The 20,246-nt window shown below is 42.6% G+C and overlaps 1 protein-coding gene across 2 annotated transcripts in view; it reads right to left on the reverse strand.

Annotated features, from left to right (window-relative positions):
* Positions 1 to 1,715: 1,715 nt before the first annotated feature.
* Positions 1,716 to 20,246, reverse strand: part of SCAMP1 (secretory carrier membrane protein 1) — a 64,582-nt gene continuing 46,051 nt past the window's right edge. For both annotated transcript variants that reach the window (XM_053299069.1, XM_053299070.1), the window contains 2 exons: positions 10,811 to 10,928; positions 1,716 to 5,040 (listed from right to left, as the gene is read on the reverse strand). In XM_053299069.1, the coding sequence (XP_053155044.1) occupies positions 4,876 to 5,040; positions 10,811 to 10,928 (283 nt within the window). In that variant the 3' untranslated portion in view covers positions 1,716 to 4,875. The remainder of the gene's footprint in view (positions 5,041 to 10,810; positions 10,929 to 20,246) is intronic.

Consider the following 20,246-nt stretch of genomic DNA (forward strand, 5'->3'; position numbering starts at 1 on the left):
GGATGGCTGAATTTTATTATCAATATCGTCATTATTATAGATATCATCATAGAATATAGGCTGAATATAGGCCCAGTAATATTGTTGTTATACTATTATTATTATCATTATCATTATTCATTATATGTCTATACTGCCCCTCCAAAAATGGCTCAGGGTGGTTTACACATAGAAACAACAAACAAATAAGATGGATCCCTGTCCCCAAAGGGCTCACAATCTAAAAAGAAACATAAGACAGACAACAGCAACAATCACTGGAGGGGTACTGTGCTGGGGGTGGATAGGGCCAGTTACTCTCCCCCTGCTAAATAAAGAGAATTGCCCCATTAAAAGGTGCCTTTTTGCCCAGTTTGCACGTGACTGGTAGTTTTCTATGCCCGCCAACTCAATGAAGTCCCATGCATTCTGGCAGGAAATGATCCTTTTAAGGAGTGTCTGGACAAGCTAAGGAAAGGCCTACTGGTCCTCTCCCTTTCAAGCAAAAGTTGCAGAGGAGTTGCAAGGAGAGCTATAGGCACCAGACAAACTTCCCTGGATTTTCCTGGTTTTTCAAACTGCCTGAAAAACTCTAAAGGATCTGAACTTTTCCTGAATGTTCTCAGAAAGCTCAAAACATCAAACAACATTATGACAGGGGAGAAGGGTATTCATCATTCGGAACTTGTGGAAGAAAAAAATCTGGTACTAGTGTCAAGCATGTCTGTATTTAGTTGTTTATCCCAGAATTAAATGGACTGAATAATGAACACCACTTTATCATCATAGCTTGGCTATAATTGTCATGACCTTTACAAATCACAAGTATTTTCTTTGCACAAGGCTCAAAGGGGCAGGAGGAGAATCAACTCACTATCACAGTATGGAAAAAGAACTTCCATAACCTCTCCATTGACCCTGCATACTATGTCTATAAGACCATATCATACCAAGTAGTGCAATCAATAATCAATAACTGAAATGCAATTATTTAGATCCACAGCTGTACCCCAGCACTGGAAGCTGAGCACCAGCCAATTCAAAGGACACTTGACTAGGACACTACATGGATCATTATTCTGCTATGCAAAAAAGCATTATTCTGCTATGCAAAAAAAGCACTAGCAGAAGGCCCAGGACAACTGAGTCATGTAGCATCCTTAACCCATATACATCTGGGCTCATCCGTAGCATCCTTAACCCACATACATCTGGGCTCATCCGCTGCTGGTAGGAGAGATGTACATATACTTTTCAACAGTCATAAGCTATTATGAGACCTACCACGAGCAATCTCTGGCAAGTAAAATGTGTGTTCAGAGATAAGCAGATGTCCATTTCCATTGAATTCTGAAGCTGCTTCCAGAATCTTGCCATGCACGAACTTGTAATCCACAAAGCCAAGTGTAGTCCCCCAGCTATGTATTGTGGTACGTTAACAGAAGATTCCATGTCTTGACAGATCAGGTTTGTATGAGAATGCTGCTTTTTAAGAGATTAGTGTAGTTTGATACAAAAATTTGATCACATGCTACAGTGTGCAAATCTGTAAGAACGATCTAGATTCTGGCTTTCTAAGACACATAACAAGGGCTTATGTATATCTAATGGGATTTGTGCTTTTTTCCCCCCTTTGCTTAGCAATCTCCAGAAATTCAAGTCCATCAAATAAATCGGTTTTTTGGGAAAGGAAAGAAGAGTATTAAAAAAACCAAAAACTAATACCAACAAAAACATTTGGTTTCAGACGTTTCATTTTACTTCCAACAAATTCCTAGACAACTTTAATACTTGTAGATTTTATCAGTACTAATAAGTCATATTCTCTTTTAAAGATTCCAATTTACATCACAAAACCAAACACTGCATTGATTACTGGGTACTCCCTTAAAACCAATTTCAGTTCTAATTGTATCAATGTTGTGGCAGTGGCGGTGATTGACATACTCTTCCCACTGCAGCAGATTACAGGATTTATATACAGATTACCAAAAAAAAACCCCAAACCCCACTCCCTGATCCAGCTCTAGATGTGTATAGTTTCATGCGACCAGGAATGCAAGAATGTGGATGGGAATATGCATTTAGTTGTGCATCAATATGGATACACTGCAGTGCAGAAACAGTATTTGCATTTGGATGCGCATCTGAATGTGGATCTAGTCCCTCTGTTCTGCACTGCTTCTGTCTGGATATGCATCCCTGTCCACTTTCTGCCACTGCACAGCTAAACATGACTAGAGTTGGATCGGGGAAATGTAATATTTTCTGTACATATCAAGTGTCTTGCATTTTGTCTTTCCTTTTACAAAAAATCTCTACCTTGTTTCTAAAACTATACAGGGCAAACAATCGGGAAACATTTTTATTCTATGTCACGGAGTTAATACAATAAATATGCAGAACTCTGAACTACTGAGACATGCAACATCAGAGGATCTGTGTGTATTTATACAGAACCAGGACATTCACCAAGATGGCAAAGCATTGATAGTAATTTACAAAATATACAGACATCCCTCAGATAAATAAATCCAATGTCTAAATTATAGATCACAGACTATTGACATTCCAGTGTTGAAACTTTATATGTTTAACTAAATTTGCCACAACTAGATGTTACAAAATTACTTCAGTGGGCATATACTTGTAAATTGACATACTGCTAATTTTTTTACATACATCAGCCTTCAGACAACATAATACTCAAGACGTTGGGAACTATGCTGAGATTCACTCAGCAACTTTCAATTCAATCCTGAACTTATCTCCACTATATCTATGTTCAATTTTATAAATGCAGATTTGTGAGACTGTACAGACACAAAAGTCAACACACATTACACCTCTTGTTTTCTGGGACAAAAATGGCTTCAGGACTATTGTGAAATTGAGCCTGCATTTGTCTGCTTCAAGTTTCAGTTTGGTTTATCCCGAGGGAAAAAAACCCCTGTCATCTTCTTTAAAATGCAAACACAGCTCCCCACAAACAGACGAAACTTAAAGGATAAGAACCCAGATTAGCTAACAACAACAAAAAATGCTCTAGAGATATTGATATAGGGCTAAGGATTATTTTTTAAAAGAACAAATGTATTTTACCAAATCAAGTCGTATATTGAAGCCCTCACCGCATATATGATTTTACTTGTCTTCAGTCTTCACTTAAAGTAGCAAGTGTTTACAAAATTCCCATGTCACTTCTATAAAATATTTACTATTGTGATGAATTGTCAAATTTACCCAAATAATTTATCCCTACAATGTAACATTTGTAATTTAAGATATGAAAGCAAATCCCACATTTAGATATTAGACCATGCTGAATTATAATATTTCCAAGTAAGTATTAGGTCAGAATGTACTAACATTAGGACCCATCTTGCAACACCTTATGCAATACAAAAGGATTAAGAGCCCTTAAATGATAGAAAGTGAAATACTATTTGAAAAGTTAATCCAAGCTATGTCCCAGATTACCATTCAGTAATTCATCTGCTTTAGAATGTCAACATGGAAAAAACACACAACTTATAGAACAAGAGGTGATTAAGACTCAGAATATTATGAAGATGAATTAAAATCAAGAACTACTGGTTCACACATATAGGCAGTTGATCAGTATTATGCTAAACTCATCTTCAATTTGCAATGCATTTATTCAGATTAAATCACACATGAAGGCCGAGGTATGTTAAAAAGAATTCAAGTACATAATTAAGTGCCAGTTTTTAAGAAGCCTGATTAGAGACTGCTTCAGTTAAAAATTTAAATAAGGTAAGGTATATTCAGATTTGTAGAAGCAGTAAACAAAGCAATTGACAAGGCTAAAGATTTAGTACCACTGTTAAACACAAGTGCACACTTAAAAATCAGAATCCTTAAGCACAACAAAAATTTCACTGCATTTAACACAGGTCAAAAAGGACTAGCTATGGGAGTGTTCTAAAGAGGGTTAACAGATTTTCTTTAGCAAAATGGTTTTCCCAAGATATGAATATTGAAATGAAAAACAGCATATAACCACTCAGCTCCGATTAAACTTAGTTAACTTCTCTTCACTGCATGTTGCATTATGTATTATTTATTTATTTATATTTTATTTATATACTGCCTGACTCCAAAGGCTCTAGGCAGTTATGTATTCTTTCAGTGAGAATTATCTGTGCACCAAGATTTCAAAGTTAGAAGACCATACACCATGAAAACAGATCCCAACAAATACTTATACCATAGTGGTAGAGACAAATTCTGGACCAAAACACTAGTTTAACATGGGCAAATAAAGGTTTCATGCAAACTCAGATTTTTATCAAAAGATCTATTATTCCTAAAAAAAGAATTTACATTATCTATCATACTTATTTTAAGCTTACAACTGTCCATCAGTTGCTGGAGCTGTAAAGCAGCAGCTAAATTTCACGTTCAAAAGTGTCGGCTGTGCCATTTCTTGTGTAAGTACATGGGAAAGCAAGTGGTTGGGGACAAAAGTAGTTGCTCCAAAGTGCTCATCTCAAGTCAAAACGAAAGGTTCTGGAGATAACTACTGACAAGAAAATGCCTCGAATTCGTTTAGTTAACCCCAGAGGCTGCCATATCAATTTCAGATTCATTGTTGACATTTTCAAATGTAGTGCGACTCCAAAAATATGGAGAAAAATAGGCTTAGTAGAATTTTAAGTTAGAGTAGCCAGGAAGTACTTGAGAATAAATAGGTGTTAATAAATAAAGGAATGAAACAAGGACTTTCCCCTGCTTTAGCCCATGCACAGCTGAAGAAGAGACATACATGCTGTGTGCATTTTGAACACAAGTCTTTAGGGAATATAAGTGACTGGAAAATAAAATACCGCCAAAAAATTGTAGTGCTTTTCATCTCCCTCACTTGCCCCATCTCTATATTTGGTTACCCTTGAAAGCATTTTGAGCAGCACTAGTTGCTGCTGTTGATGCAGCGTTGGCTGCAGCAGTTTGTACAGTTTTGTTGGACATGACACCCGTTGCAAACTCTTGCTGGGCCTTCTCAAAGCTTGCTCCAGTGGTGCGGTATAGGCCATGCACCTAAGGAAGAAATCCAGAATGAAAGGGTAAGAGAAGCGTTGAAAGACAGGCCATTACCTAACTTGACAAGACATCAAAAATATTTGTAGGGGGAAACTAAAGACATTAAACTGCCACACAACATGGCATCAACATTATTTATTAGGGTCTACCACCATTCCAAACATGGAGCTACATGCTGCATGAAACATGGGGATGTTGTTAAACACAGCATTGCCATGACAAGCTTTTCTTTTTCCCTTGTCACATACAGAATCATGTACCCAATGTTGCAACATAATTGGATGCAGAGGCATAGCGGTAATTGGGTGTACATGTTCAAAGAACACGACCGCTCCAGATGCCCCTAACGGGTGGGGCCACCAAGGACCCCTCACCTGATCCCCAAGGCCCACTGGCTTTCCTGCAGCCATGACCATTGTCCCCTCCTGCTGCCAGCTTGCAGGGTGAGAAGAGGCTGGAAGCAACCCATATTGCCTCTACTCGCTGTACAAGCCAGCGAAGAAATGGCAACAGCAGTGGCAAGAGGAGAAAGAATGGTGGCACTGGCAGCACCGCCACCATGGTGAATGGAGACTTAGAGAGGCAACGACAGTTTGGGGTAATCCTCCTCTGCACATTTCACAAAAGAAACTGGGCGATGCAGTGCTTCTGGCACCGGGAAGAGGGGACACACACAGGCGGCCTCAGGCTTCTTACACCAGTAATTGGATGTGCTCTTCCCTTCTCAAGATGATCAGGGGCCTAGAGCACCTTTCTTATGAGGCAAGGCTACAACACCTGGGGCTTTTTAGTTTAGAAAAAAGACAACTGCAGGGAGACATGATAAGGGTCTATAAAATCATGCATGGTGTGGAGAAAGTGGAGAGAGAGAAATTCTTCTCCCTGTCACATAACACTAGAACCAGGGGTCATCCCATGAAACTGATTGCCAGGACCAACAAACAGAAGTACTTTTTCACACAATGCATAATCAACTTGTGGCATAATCTGCCACAAGATGTGGTGACAGCCAACAACCCGGATGGCTTTGAGAAGGGGTTGGATAATTTCATGGAGGAGAGGTCTATCAATGGCTACTAGTCGGAGGGCTACAGGCCACCTCCAGCCTCAGAGGCAGGATGGCTCTGAATACCAGTTGCAGGGTGTGCCCTCAACTCCTGCCAGTGGACTTCCAGTGGCATCTGGTGGGTCACTGTGTGAAATAAGATACTGGACTAGATGGGCCTTGGGCCTGATCCAGCAGGGCTGTTCTGGTAGAGTTTCTGAAATTCGCAATGCAGTGACATTGCAATACTAAATAAGTGCTTCTACAAGTAATGGGAAAGGAAGAAGGACACATTCAACATGCTAACATCCTTATGTCACACAAAACATGTGGTTCCATCCAAACTATACACCAAGTATCAGGACCCAGAACATAAAGAATTTGTTATTGTGCAGGTTTTAGACTTGTGTGCACTTTTACTTTCATCAATGCATGACCCTATACCACTTTAAAATATTACATCTTTGATCTTAAGGAAATATTTATGGCCATTCTGCTGTCACTTGTATATCCAACCATACTGAGCCAAGATCCAATGAAAAGAATGAGCAGGTGATTTCATCAAAGACAGAACAAATGAAACCTTGTGATTAATAGTTAACTTTAAAAAAAAAGATATATAGCAAAACTAGAAGAAGCATGAAAGGATTATCCTCTTTACCTAGCCCCAGATTTTATAGGTAGGTCTGCTCTAAGAAAGCTAAAGAGTCTTATCTGTAAGGCACTGGGGTGTCTTCCTTAACCCAAATGGAATGCTATGCAGGACTGAGACACAACTCATTGGGCACAATTTACTCATTACTAAATCCCACTGAAAGTAATAGACTAAAATATAATAGCAGCTAACCTTCTTGGATTATAGTTAGTGCTTATGCTTGCCTACCCTCTTACATGCATCTTCAAATTTGTTCCCCAATAGCAAGTAGATTCCATTTCATCCTCCAGAAAAACTAGCTATTTCACTATTTTTGGTGCTCCAAAATGAGTCTTTAAAACCAGAGCAGGAAAGGAGCAAGTATACAATAGGATGCACGAACTGGTTCGGAAGCCCTTTTACAGGCCACCGAACCAGTTCGAAGGTCTGACAATTCGGCCAGTTCGATAGCAGGGGATTACCTTTAAGGAGCAGGAAGGGTGCTCTTCCCTCCACCCCCGCCACGTTTCCCCTGCCGGATAAGAGCATCCTCCCTGCTACGTAAAAGTGAACACCTCCACCCACCCCCACCATTGAACCGGCCGTCATCAGTTCTGTGCTCATCCCTAGAATACATTGCTGCATTTTAAAACCTCTTTTAGGTAATTGTCAATTCCTTGAATCAGTTATCTGAAAGCATCAGGCTAGGCTCAACCTCTGACAAAACAAAAAGGTTAATCTGGATTGTCCAATAGTTTTTGAAAGCAAACTCTACTTGAAACTATTAATGTCAGTCGATCATTAGTCAAATTCTTTCAAATAGTTATTTTTATGGGGGGAAGACACGTTTAAGGGAGAAGCAAAATACAACCTTACTTCATTGTCTATAATATCAACTATTCATATAATGAAGAAGATATAAAGGTGTGACACCTAGTGGTTACCAAAAAGCCAAATACACTGAATGTTAAGACACTGGTTCAGAACTGAAACTCAAACATCTGTTAGCTGCATAGTATTTGGCTAGTCAAAAGCACTAATCGCTGGGATCCAAACAGTCTCTCATACTTTGTTGAACTACAAAATGAGTTAAGTGGGCCAAAACTCCAATAAAAACAGTGGAATTTTAGCAAACAGTTTAAACCCTTATAGTTTAAAGATGAAGTGCAGAGCAGTCCTATACATGTTTACTCACATCCCACTGTTCAGAAGAGTTTCCTCCCAGCAGGATGGATTGATTTACATCACCAAGGGGGGAAACCCTGATTTTAATCATCAATTAAAATTGTGTTTCCCACTGATACAGCCACAAAAGGTATCTTCAACAATGGTGCAGATCTGATCACTAAGTTTAGTTAAGTTTAGGAATACTACTTCTACCTGGTGTTTTATGTAATGGATACACCTTAAGTGGCGCAGTGGAGAAATGCTTGACTAAGAAGCAGAAGGTTACCGCTTTGAATTCCCGCTGGTACTATATCGGGCAGCAGCGATATAGGAAGATGCTAAAAGGCATCATCTCAGATTGCACGGGAGGAGGCAATGGTAAACCCCTCCTGTATTCTACCAAAAGAAAACCACAGGGCTCTGTGGGCGCTAGGAGTCAAAATTGACTTGATGGCACACTTTACCTTTACTCAGTACCTGTGTCCAGCTGCCCTGCATCTCCTTGTCGCACTGCTTACACTTGATATTTTTTCCATTTTTACCCAGGGAAGGCAGTTCCTCAAAATATCCCCAGATAGGGTCTCTCTTACACCCAGAAGCCATGACAGGTTTTCTGTGGCAAATTGTGGGGGAATATAAAAAGCTGTGTATTGAATAAGGTCTTCCCTTTTTCTTCCCTCTGTTTCATTCTATGCCACCTCCTTGCCCAGGACTGTCCTTAGGTCAGGGCGACTGGTGCAATCGCGCCGGACCCCGTGCTGAGACAGGCTCTGCGCCGGGCACACCCTGGTCAAACAGCCTGCCCTTACTCTCTGTGCTGCTCCCTCAGTCTGCAGACTTGAGGAGGAGCAGCAGCTCTTCCAGGTTTCCCCCACCCCGCTGTGGCCACGCCATCCAGGAGCAGGACACAGAGCAGGTGACTGTTGTTTTCTCTGCTTGCACCGCCTCTGCCCAGCCAGAGGCTGCTGCTCAGAGAGCAGGCTTGGGCTCTGCACTTCCCCAGGCCCCCTCATTCTCCCCCCCCCACTCTTTCTCCCTGCTCTGCTGCCCTTCAAATGGGCACCTTTCAATGGGTCCAACAAGCTCCACAGAAGTGGAGGGAGGTTCAGCTTCCAACAAGAGGAGAGTGATGTGCTCCCGGGGGTCATCGGTCCAGCCTGCAGCTCCCCCTGCCCCCATCATTAGGTGGCTGGTCTGGAAGAGGGCAGAAGCTGGGAAGAGGGGCTGGACTCTGGAGTTCACCTGAGAGGGAATGCAACCTGAGCTCTGCTGAGTCAAAGCCTCCCTTCAGCCCCTGCTCCTCTTTTGGGATGCTCCCACCAGGGAAAAGCGCTGCCAGCTGCTCCGCTCTAAAAATAGCCTGCAAGGTCCAATGTCCCACAGCAGGTGAAGAGAGTCTTGAGCCCCTGCTCCCAGTTAGAGCAAAGCCTCCTTGAGTGCTGCCAGAACTCAGAATTCAGGCTGCCACAGGCCTGAATCTTTCTGGAGTGCTCCCCAATAGCTTGCAGGGACTTCAGGGTAAATCTGGCCGCTATGCGTATGCACACTCTCCATTCTGGAGAAGTAAGCTAAAAGACCTGTCTGGAAATGCTCCTGGGGACCCAGCTGTAGACAGAGGTTGGTCCTTGAGGACTAACCATCCCTCATTTCAGATCTGGTTTTGTTTTTTTGCAGGGCGGGGAGGAGGAAAGACTTTTTGCAGGGCGGGTGAAGAGATTTGCTTCGGGGATTGAAAATATGAGAAGGGAGGAATCTGGATCCCTGAGCATGATCCCCCCAAAGTGGCCCCACACACCCCTAGGGACAGCCCTGTCTTTGCCTATATTGTCTCTCTGCCTTAACTCTGGCTTGGTCCAGCTCCAGCATAAACAATTATCCCACTATCTAGCCTATATTGTTGCACACCTGAATTTGGTCTGTTTAGAAAAACAGAAAGCCCAAAAATTTCCAGAAGCAAGAACTGGTAATTACTGGACAGTGCAAGGCAGACTAGAGCCATTTTCATGAAATGAAACTGAAGAGAATGTGAATGATTGTTTGGTAGGTAACTCAATATCTGTGAGAGAGCAATTAATTCATTTTTAAGAGACCACAAGTACAGGTAGGACAGGTTTCTGATGAGATTTAATTTGTTGTTGTTTTTTTATGAGAAATTCAGTATTTCATTTCTTTGAATAAAAATTGGATTTAAAATTTAAACACATTTAAAAAAAATTATCCACCCAGCCTCTCACATAAATGTGACTAGGATTACAGCCTTAAATACATTTAACTTCTGCTGAATTGTTCCCTAATTATTCTTCTGCAGTCTGATTAAATAGAATGCCAAAATTCTTCCTAGCCATCTTACTTTTCATTTCCCACATCATTTCTGCTTTCTGCAGTATAAAAGATGAACTTTTCAAAGATAAGTCATATAGTCAGAAATCTATCTGCAATTAAAGTGGAATAGTCTAAAGAGGGACTAAGTAAAGGTAAAGTGTGTCATCAAGTCAATGTCGACTTCTGTCGCCCACAGAGCCCTGTGGTTTTCTTTGGTAGAGTACAGGAGGGCTTTATCATTTTCTCCTCCTGTGCAGTATGAGATGATGTCTTTCATCATCTTCCTATATCACTGCTGCCCAATATAGTACCAGCGGGGATTCAAACTGGCAACCTTCTACTTGTTAGTCAAGCATTTCCCTGCTGTGCCACTTAAGGTGAATAAAGATGGACTAGCTAACTTTTTTAAAAATTCAAATTATTTATTTCTCAATTTGTTTAAGGTGTTTTACAAAAATGGCCAATTGAATAAGAGATAAAAGGAACCACCTTGCCCTGTTAAAAATACATTAGCAAGTCTGTTACATTATTTCCAGATGTGCACAAGAAGAAATGTAATTGTAAACAGCAAGAATCCAATAATAAGGAAAGCTACTTACCTTTTTGAACATAACTAATGAGATGACTGCTGATGCTGTGAAAAGCGCTGCTATAATTATCATCATAATGCCTACTGGAATACTGCTGTTAAGACCAGTAAGAGATGAAATCCATCCACTAAAAGATTAAAAAACAGAGAGACACCCAACTCAAATATATGTATATTATACACATTTTAAAATAGTACATCCTGAGTTCATTTCACTAACAATCTTCAAGGAAGTTTTGCTTCTTTCAGATACAGATTAGAGCATTTTAAGAGAAGAGCCAAGCACAACTAAGGTTTTTAAAGAACATTTTGTTTACATAAAAGCTCACCTGTATAAGATTCACACACACAATTTAGGGGGTTTTATATAAAAAAGGGGGACATAACCTGTTCTCTGCTAAATTTAGTAACTCACATGCATGTAATCTTAAACCAGAATCACAGCAAATGAGTGTTTCATTAGTTGTACATCATGTGGAAATGCTTACGTCAACAGTTGACAGTTTAGTTACATAATCACTGAGTTATAGTGTTATTTCATTCATACGAATAGTACTGAGAAATACAGAATATTAGATTAAGCACACCATATCCTATGCCAGAAGGGCGGGCACTGGTGCTCTAAATTCTGATTGAGAAAAGAATTGTATTCACAGGACTTGCCACTTCATTTTTGACACAACTCAGATTTAAAGTTTGTAAACCACCACAAAAAACAACCCTGATGTAAAGGCCTTCAGCTGTTTTTCACAACCTGCAGCATACCTAATAAAGTAGTCAGGATGTCCCATTAGAACTTGCATGGCCAAAATAGCACTAATTAGGTGTTTAGTATACTAAGCAAGCAGCTATAAGCCTCAGCAACTTAGTTCCATTTTATCTGTGTCCAATATGGGACATTAAATTATATTGATGGGAACGATTTGAGGAAGAACTAGGCCTCACTTAGAGCAGCTGCTGGGAGAGTGGGCCTTTCCTAATATGGAGAAAAGCCCAGGAAAAATCAGAACAGGAAGAGTAATCCAGAGGACTGGGCAGGAACTACACTCACAGCCACCAGCAGAAGAAGGGAAAGCTGTTTGTTTGTTCTGTCCCAAGAGTGCCCTTAAGAAGCAGCTGGCTGAGTAGCTGCTGGGGAAATGGGAAGGCCTAGAGGCTGGAGACAGCAGGAAGAGCCCTGCCTGTGAGCCATAAGATAGTGACCTGCTCAGTTAGATGCGTGAGGGAAGTTATTCTCCTTTATGGTATTGCTTAAATCTGAGTTGCCTGGTTAATGAGAACTTCTCTCACACACAATCTGCTTTATGAAGAGACAATAGTTCTTACTGCATATTCTTGTTTTTCTTTTAATCTTATAATAAACCCTTGTTGGTGAAGTGTGTAGGGTTGCCATATTCAAGCTCTCCAAATCCGGGCATCCCAATTTGCATGCTATGCAAATTAGTTTGCATATTATGCATAATTAACTAATGCACTGTCCAGTTGACTTGTATTTGTCCTGGATATCTACCAACAATAGTTGAAATACATATAAAACCAAAATAATATCTATAGAAAAAACCTGAAGGAAGTTTGAGATACACTGAGGGAAATAAGTATTTGATCCCCTGCTGATTTTGTCCGTTTGCCCTCTGACACAGAATGACCAGGCTATAATTGGAATGGTAGGTTTATTGTAGCTGTGAGAGACAGAACAACAACAAACCCACCCTCAAAAGCCCAGTGCCCAAAAGTCAGCGATGGATTTGCATTGTAGTGAGGGAAATAAGTATTCGATCCCCTATCAACCAGCAAGATTTCAGGCTCCCAGGTGTCTTTTCACTATATGCAGGTAACGAGCTGAGATGAGGAACACCCTCTGTAAGGGAGTGCTCCTAATCCCAGCTTGTTACAGTACCTGTATAAAAGACACCTGTCCATAGAAGTAAGCAATCACTCAGCTTCCAAACTCACCCCCGTGCCCAAGACCAAAGAGCTGTCGAAGGATGTCAGGGACAAGGTTGTAGACCTGCACAAGGCTGGACTGGGCTACAAGACTATCGCCAAGCAGCTTGGTGAGAAGGTGACTACAGTTGGCACGATAACTCGCAAATGGAAGAAACACAAAATAACTGTCAATCTCCCTCGGTTTGGGGCTCCATGCAAGATCTCACCTTGTGGAGTTGCAATGATCATGAGAACGGTGACAAAGCAGCCCAGAACTACACGGGGGGAACTTGTCAATGATCTCAGGGCAGCTGGAACCATAGTCACCAAGAAAACAATTGGTAACACACTACGCCGTGAAGGACTGAAATCTTGCAGTGCCCGCAAGGTCCCCCTGCTCAAGGCAGCACATGTACAGGCCGGTCTGCAGTCTGCCAATGCACATCTGAATGATCCAGAGGAGAACTGGGCGAAAGTGTTGTGGTCAGATGAGACCAAAATCGAGCTCTCTGGCATCAACTCAACTCGCCGTGTGTGGAGGAGGAGGAATGCTGCCTATGAACCCAAGAACACCATCCCCACCGTCAAACATGGAGGTGGACACATTATGCTTTGGGGGTGTTTTTCTGCTAAGGGGACAGGACACCTTCACCACATCCAAGGGACGATGGACAGGACCATGTACCGTCAGATCTTGGGTGAGCACCTCCTTCCCTCAGCCAGGGCATTGAGAATGGGTTGTGGATGGGTATTCCAGCATGACAATGACCCAAAACACACAGCCAAGGCAACAAAGGAGTGGCTCAAGAAGAAGCACATGAAGGTCCTGGAGTGGCCCAGCCAGTCTCCAGACCTTAATCCCATAGAAAATATGTGGAGGGAGCTGAAGGTTCGGGCTGCCAAACATCAGCCTCGAAACCTTTCTGACTTGGAGAGGATCTGCAAAGAGGAGTGGGACAACATCCCTCCTGGGTTGTGTGCAAACCTGGTGGCCAACTACAAGAAACGTCTGACCTCTGTGATTGCCAACAAGGGTTTTGCCACCAAGTACTAAGACATCTTTTGTGAAGGGATCGAATACTTATTTCCCTCACTACAATGCAAATCCATCGCTGACTTTTGGGCACTGGGCTTTTGAGGGTTTGTCTGTTGTTATTCTGTCTCTCACAGCTACAATAAACCTACCATTCGAATTATAGCCTGGTCATTTCTGTGTCAGAGGGTAAACGGACAAAATCAGCAGGGGATCAAATACTTATTTCCCTCACTGTATCAATAGCAGCAATAGAACAAAAATACACCGATCTTTTCAGTTAATGCTGCAATCCCATACACACTTACATGGGAGAAAATCTGACTGAAACCAGTAGTACTTACTTCTAAGTAGGCATGCACAGAATGGATTGCACTATAAAGCTAAACCCTTTACACATTACAAAACACAGGTAGGCAGCGATCAACTTCAAACCAAGCTATCCTCTCAACTGCCCCATAGAGATTCCCTGCTGAAAAGCACACACAAAAGCAACATTTAACCGGGGGAGGGAGGGGGATTACATATTTTGAGCCTCTCCTAGCCAGCCTCTGAGTGCATCATCTGCCTTGTTCGAAGACCAGCAGCTGAACAAAATAGTGACTGCATGCTTTGCTCCTTAACTCCACTTCTACAAGGGCTAGAACTTAGCTTTTTAAAAAATAAAAATAAAAAATGAAAGCTGGGAACCTGCACAAGTTAATGGGCTAACTAGGCACTGGGAAACCTGCTTAAAATCCAGTAAATATCCAGAAATCTGTGAGAGATGGCAACCTTAGAAGCATGCTACTCTTCATCTTGGGTCTGCCTTAATCACCCACCTCTGGAAGCCTAGGAATGTTCAGCCCCTTCTAGAGAGGGTTTTGCCACTTTACCCCCCAGGAATGTTATATGGAGAGAGTGGTTTGTCCCACATTAAAATAAAGTGGATAGTGGCAGCCTACTGTGAATCCCTTACAGTCAAGGATTCACCCCAGTGAACCACACCCTCCTCCTCTGGCTCTGCTAGTTGCTATGAAGTGTCTATTAGAAAATTTATTCAAAAACAGTATTTGAAGCTGAAACACAGACCATGTTTCTTTAGAGGCAATCCTGATTCATACTCTTAAGTACCAAACAATATATTTCTTTCATGAGGAGATTCCTGCAAAAATGCTTTCTATGTATGTATAGTGGCTGACAAAGGAGTTGCTTGCCAGAAGGTTCAGGAAAAATGCCCACCCACCCCCCCGCCACAAAAGCCATTCCCTAAGAAAAATGGGATACATCCAGAAATGTCAATGTGGCTGCATGAAAAGATTCACAATTAGCTGAAAATAAAAAAGGACACAAGAGAAATGGAAGGAAGAACAGATCATCACGGACAAAAAAAGATAAGTAGTATGAAAAAAGCAAAAACTCAAAAAGGACTTGTTCAGGTATGCTTAAAATAAGAGGGGGAAAGGAACACACTTAAATGAGTTCAAGTCCCCTGGGCTGGGTGATTGAGTTTTAGGGTACTAAAAGACCTTGCTGATATACTCTCAGATTATCACATTCAATAAATTCTGAAGAACTGATGAGGCACCATAAGACTGGAGATAAGCTAATGTTGCCTGAATCTTCATAAAGAGTAGAAAAGTCAAGAAGATCCAGGCAACTACAGACTAATCAGTCTGACTTTGATACCAGGGAAGATATTAGAACAGATTACAAATCAGTTCATCTGTAAGCATTTCAACAACAATGCAGTGATTAGTAGAAGCCAATATGGATTTGTCAAGAATCAATTCTGCCAGAGAAATCCCCCCCTCGCCCCCCACCTCTCTCTCTCTCTAAATTGGGTTACTAGCTTAGTAGATTGTGGGAATGCTGTGGGTTCAATTAACCTTATTTCACCAGTGCATTTGACGAAGTTCCCTATGACATTTTGGTCAGCAAATAGGTAAAAATGGCAGATGATAATATCATCAACTGGGATTCACAACAAATTCCAAAACCATACTCAAAGAGTGCTCATCAATGGCCCTTTATCATTGCTTCAAAATTTTCGGTGGTAGAGGAAGAGAGTAAATGCAATTCTCATATTTGCAGGGGACACAACAGATAGCTAAAACCCCAGAAGACAGGAATAAAATTCAAATTAAGAATGGAAAACTAGGCTGAAACTAAGAAAATGAAATTCAGAGACAAATGAAAAGTTCCATACTTGGGCAAACAAAAAACAAATGCAGAGTACAGAATGTGGGATACCTCACTTGGCAGTATTATGTGAAATGGATATCCAGATTGCAGTCAATCAGAAACTGAGACAGCAGTATGATGCAGCTGTAAAAGAGGCTAACGCAATTTTAAGCTGCATTAACAGAGTGTGTTTCCAAATCATGAAAAATAGTCATTCCACTTGATTCTGTACTTGTCATTGACCTGGAGTGCAATGTCCAGTTCTGGGCACCACACTGTGAAAAGACAGACAAACTGCTTCACAGGAGGGCAAGAAAGACAGTCAGGAGTAAAAGCCCTAAGGGGAAGACTGAGGGAACTTTCAGGATATATTTATCCTGGAAAAGAGAAGAGTGTGTGGCGGGGCAGGGAGACATGTTAGCACAAATACCTGAAGGGGGGACTATACTGAAGAGTACATAGCCTTGTTCTCTGCTGCCCCAGAGAGCAGACCTAGATCTAATGGGCTTAAGCAAAAAGAGGGTACATTTCAGTTGTGCAATAAGATAGTTCAACAACTGAACCAAAATCGCGGGTGGGTGGTTGACTGCTCTCCATCTTTGTCTTTAAGCAATAATCTGTGGGGGTGCTATAGCTCTCGTCTTCCTGTACTGAGAAGGGAGTTAGACTAGACTCACAAGGTCCTTAACTCTGTGATTCTAGGACAAACACCATGCAGTTACACAGGAGTCCCAACACAGAAATAATTCTGGCAACTGCACAAATACTGTATGTTGTGTGAATGGGCCCCTTGAGTATACCAAGGATTTTCAACAGTAAAGTTGTGCTGTTGAGTTAGCGACCACAGAGCGACCTCCTGGCGACCACAGAGCCATGTTATTTTCTTTGGGAGAATACAGGAGGATTTTACCATTGCCATCTCCTGTGCAGTATGAGATGATGCATTTCAGCACCTTCCTGTGTCGCTGCTGCCTGATAGAGGTGTTTCCCATAGTCTGGGAAACATACCAGCAACCTCGTGTCCAGATTTGAACCAGCAACCTCTTGCTCCCTAGGCAAGTTACTTCCCCGCTGTGCCATTAATGTGGCTAAAACTGAAGACCTTCAGGATGAACTAGTAATCTGGACTAAGTACCATGGCTTAGAGACCACGCAATGAATGGGAATGTCCCTGGTTCAAATCTCACCTCAACCATGAACTTACCAGACATTCTGAGGCAAACCACCTTCTCCTTTCTTTCATTTGCAATAAGAAGATGGTAATATTCGGCCTACCCTTCAGGGTTATCACAAGGATTAGAACAAGATCATGCATTCACAGTGCTTACTCCAGAGGACTAAATATTACTAGCTGATCCCACACAGAGCATCTGTACAGCAGTACACTCCCCTCACCTTCAGGCCCAGTTTGTTCTCCCCCTACTCTGCCCCAGTCTCCCCCCCCCCGCCCACCTTCTGTCCCAGTTAGTTTGTCTGCCCTGCTAGTTTGTCTCTGCCCAACCGGGCTCCGCTGCTTTCTCTCTCCGCCACTCCCCCCCCCCAGTCCATTTCCCGTCGTTCTGTTCTCCTTCCCCAGTCCATTCTCTGCTGCTCTGCACCGCTAGTTTGTCTCTGCACAGCCAGGTTCCACCACTGTCTCTCTCTGTCGCTTCCCCCTTCTGCCCCAGTCCATTCCCCGTTGTTCCAGTCGCCTTCCCCAGTCCATTCCCCGCTGCTTCCCCCCTCCCTTCTGCCCCAGTCCATTCCCCGTCATTCCGGAGGTCCCCATCTTCCTCCCACCACCGGAAGCTTTCCCTCCCCGCCCCCTGGCAGCGCTTTCTCTCCCTGCCAGGCTCCCTCACTCCTTGCCATTTTCACCCACCCACCTCCTCTGCCAGGGCCCACCGCCGCAGCATCCTCCTCACCCCACTGACCGCCGCCACCTTCCCACCGCAGCCGTGTCTGCTGCCACCGCCTCAACACTCGCCCAGAGTCAGGAACTCTCAGCAAACTCCCTGCCGCTGTGGGACTCTTGCGGGATCTCGCGAGAGTTTCACTATCCCTACGCATCCCCATGCATTCTGGCTTAGATCAACCAGCCTCTTAGTAGTTTCAAATCTTTACCAATGCAACAAGAACTAAATTGAGCATCCTTGTATTTGGACAGAGCCCAAGGAATTCAGCAGATTATCTCCATTCAATACAACAGTGGCAACTTCAGCTTTTAGACAACTTTCATAGATAACCAGTTCAAACACGACATAAACCAGTTAAATAAGTGTGAATCAAATAGCCATATGCATTTTCTCACCAAACCCAGATCAAAGCCAGCGTTCAATATGATTAGTATTCTTAGTGAGTAAAAGATTTAGAGTACAAGTTTGGGAAGCAGCTCAGTCTTAGAAAAAGTAAGGCAATTCATGAGTGAATTATTTTGACATAATAATAAGTTGTGGAACCTTCCTACTATCTTTAGTTTAACATCCTTGATAAAATTGACTAGATTTTCTCTAGAATCTCTTCTCAAATCACCACTGAAGATTGTAGGGTTTTGGTTGTTGTTGTTTTTAATCAAGTTAATTTCTTCTGCTACCAAGTAGCACTAAGTTGAGAATCAGTAGAAAGTGTTTGGCAGATATGCTAAGTGCAGGCTTCAGTGGTCACAAGAATATGGCAACTGGCAATCTGAACCTTGTCAGCTAAGAAAGAACTCAGCCATAATAAACAGGACCTGACATACTTGAACAGCCTTAGCTGTTTGTACGTCAAAGCAACTGTGCCAGTTCAGCTAGTGCCACATTTCTCAGGATTATGCTACACAGACAAATCCCTCAAAGCAATCAAGGATGACCTCAGGATGCAGTTAGAGAGTGATAAGTATCCCTATGTGTCGTGTCCGATTCAGAAGACTGATGCAGCTGTCACATTTGCCCAAGATCTCATTTCCTTCCCCAGATATACTTTTTAGGAGTCAGTGTAGTACCTAATAAACAAAAGTAGATAGCATGCTCAAAATATCCTGAAGTTCCCTTACCACCAACAAAGATTCACAGTAGCTAAAATAGAACTGAGGGCAGATTACAGCCCACATGGGGAGGAGGCAAGGCAACAACATCTGGGGCTTTTTAGTTTACAAAAACAGTGACTAAGGGAAGATATGATAGAACAGTGGTGGCTGCTCAATAAATACAGGCTTCAGGGGCTATATTTTTAACCCATTTTTCCATCCTCTTGGAGGTAATACCAGGAGGCACCCCCAAGGAATCAGAAGCTGGAAAAGTGCGAGTAGCAGCTGCTCCAGCCAATTAGCACAAAAGAGGAAGTTGCAGGCAGGGGAGGAGGCGCTGGGGCAAACTCCCTGCCTCAGATGATTCGCTGTGGCTGCCTGTGAGTTTGATCTTCCACTAGCTTGTGTTTGTGGTTTGGTGGGTGTGGGGACACAACACCTGCTTTCTCCTGTCTGCCCCTCTGTAATGCCTTCTGCTTCCCCCCCTCTGCTTTTCTGCTTTCTTTTCCCACCCCCATTTTCCTACTTTCCCCATTTTATGCCTTCTTCTAATCCCCCTTACGCTTTTCTACTTTCTGCCTTTTGCTCCAGTTTTTCTGCTTTCTGCTCCCCTCACTTTTCTGTCTTTTGTCCCTGATTTTCTGCCCCACCCCCTCAACTCTCTCTGTGCTGGTGGGCTTGCCAGTCCCACAAGCACAGAGAAAAGCGGGGGGAGGGGAGTAGCAGCCGCTACTGTAACAGAAGTCTATAAAATTATGCATGATGTAGAGAGAGTGGATAGAGAGGGATTTTTCAAAAATATGGTGGTGTGTGCGATTGGTTGGTCCATGGAACGCAGTAAAAAGGAGACAAAAAGGGACTCTGTAGATCTAATGTGCCTTGTATGCTTAATGTACACCTTAAGGCACCTCCAGTTTGTGCCAAGCCTTCTCTGCCGGATGAACTGGCTTAGGGCAAAGGAAGGAAGAATCACGTCTTGAGAAACATGGAAGAGCAAAGCTACTTTGGGCTGGAAAAAAAGGGTCTGGAATAAGTTTAACTGAGTCAGCAGAGAAAATACAGAGGTTCTTGTGCACCAATAAAGCCCTGAGTTCAGACACCCTGCATGCTGAGGTAATAGCGATAAGGAATACAAATTTGAAAGTGAGTAAGCGAAGCAGAATCGTGGACACAGGTTCGAAGGGGGGACCCTGGAGTGCCTTCAGGACCGTATGTAGGTGCCGGGTAGGAAAACGATGGACCACTGGAGGAGACAGAAGAGTAGCTCCTCTCAGGAAATGTTTTAGGTGGGGATGGCACTGCATGTATCGCTTAGTTGTCCCCGATATGAGGCCCACC

This window comes from Hemicordylus capensis, chromosome 2, assembly GCF_027244095.1.
Source record: "Hemicordylus capensis ecotype Gifberg chromosome 2, rHemCap1.1.pri, whole genome shotgun sequence".
NCBI classification, from domain to species: Eukaryota; Metazoa; Chordata; class Lepidosauria; order Squamata; family Cordylidae; genus Hemicordylus; species Hemicordylus capensis.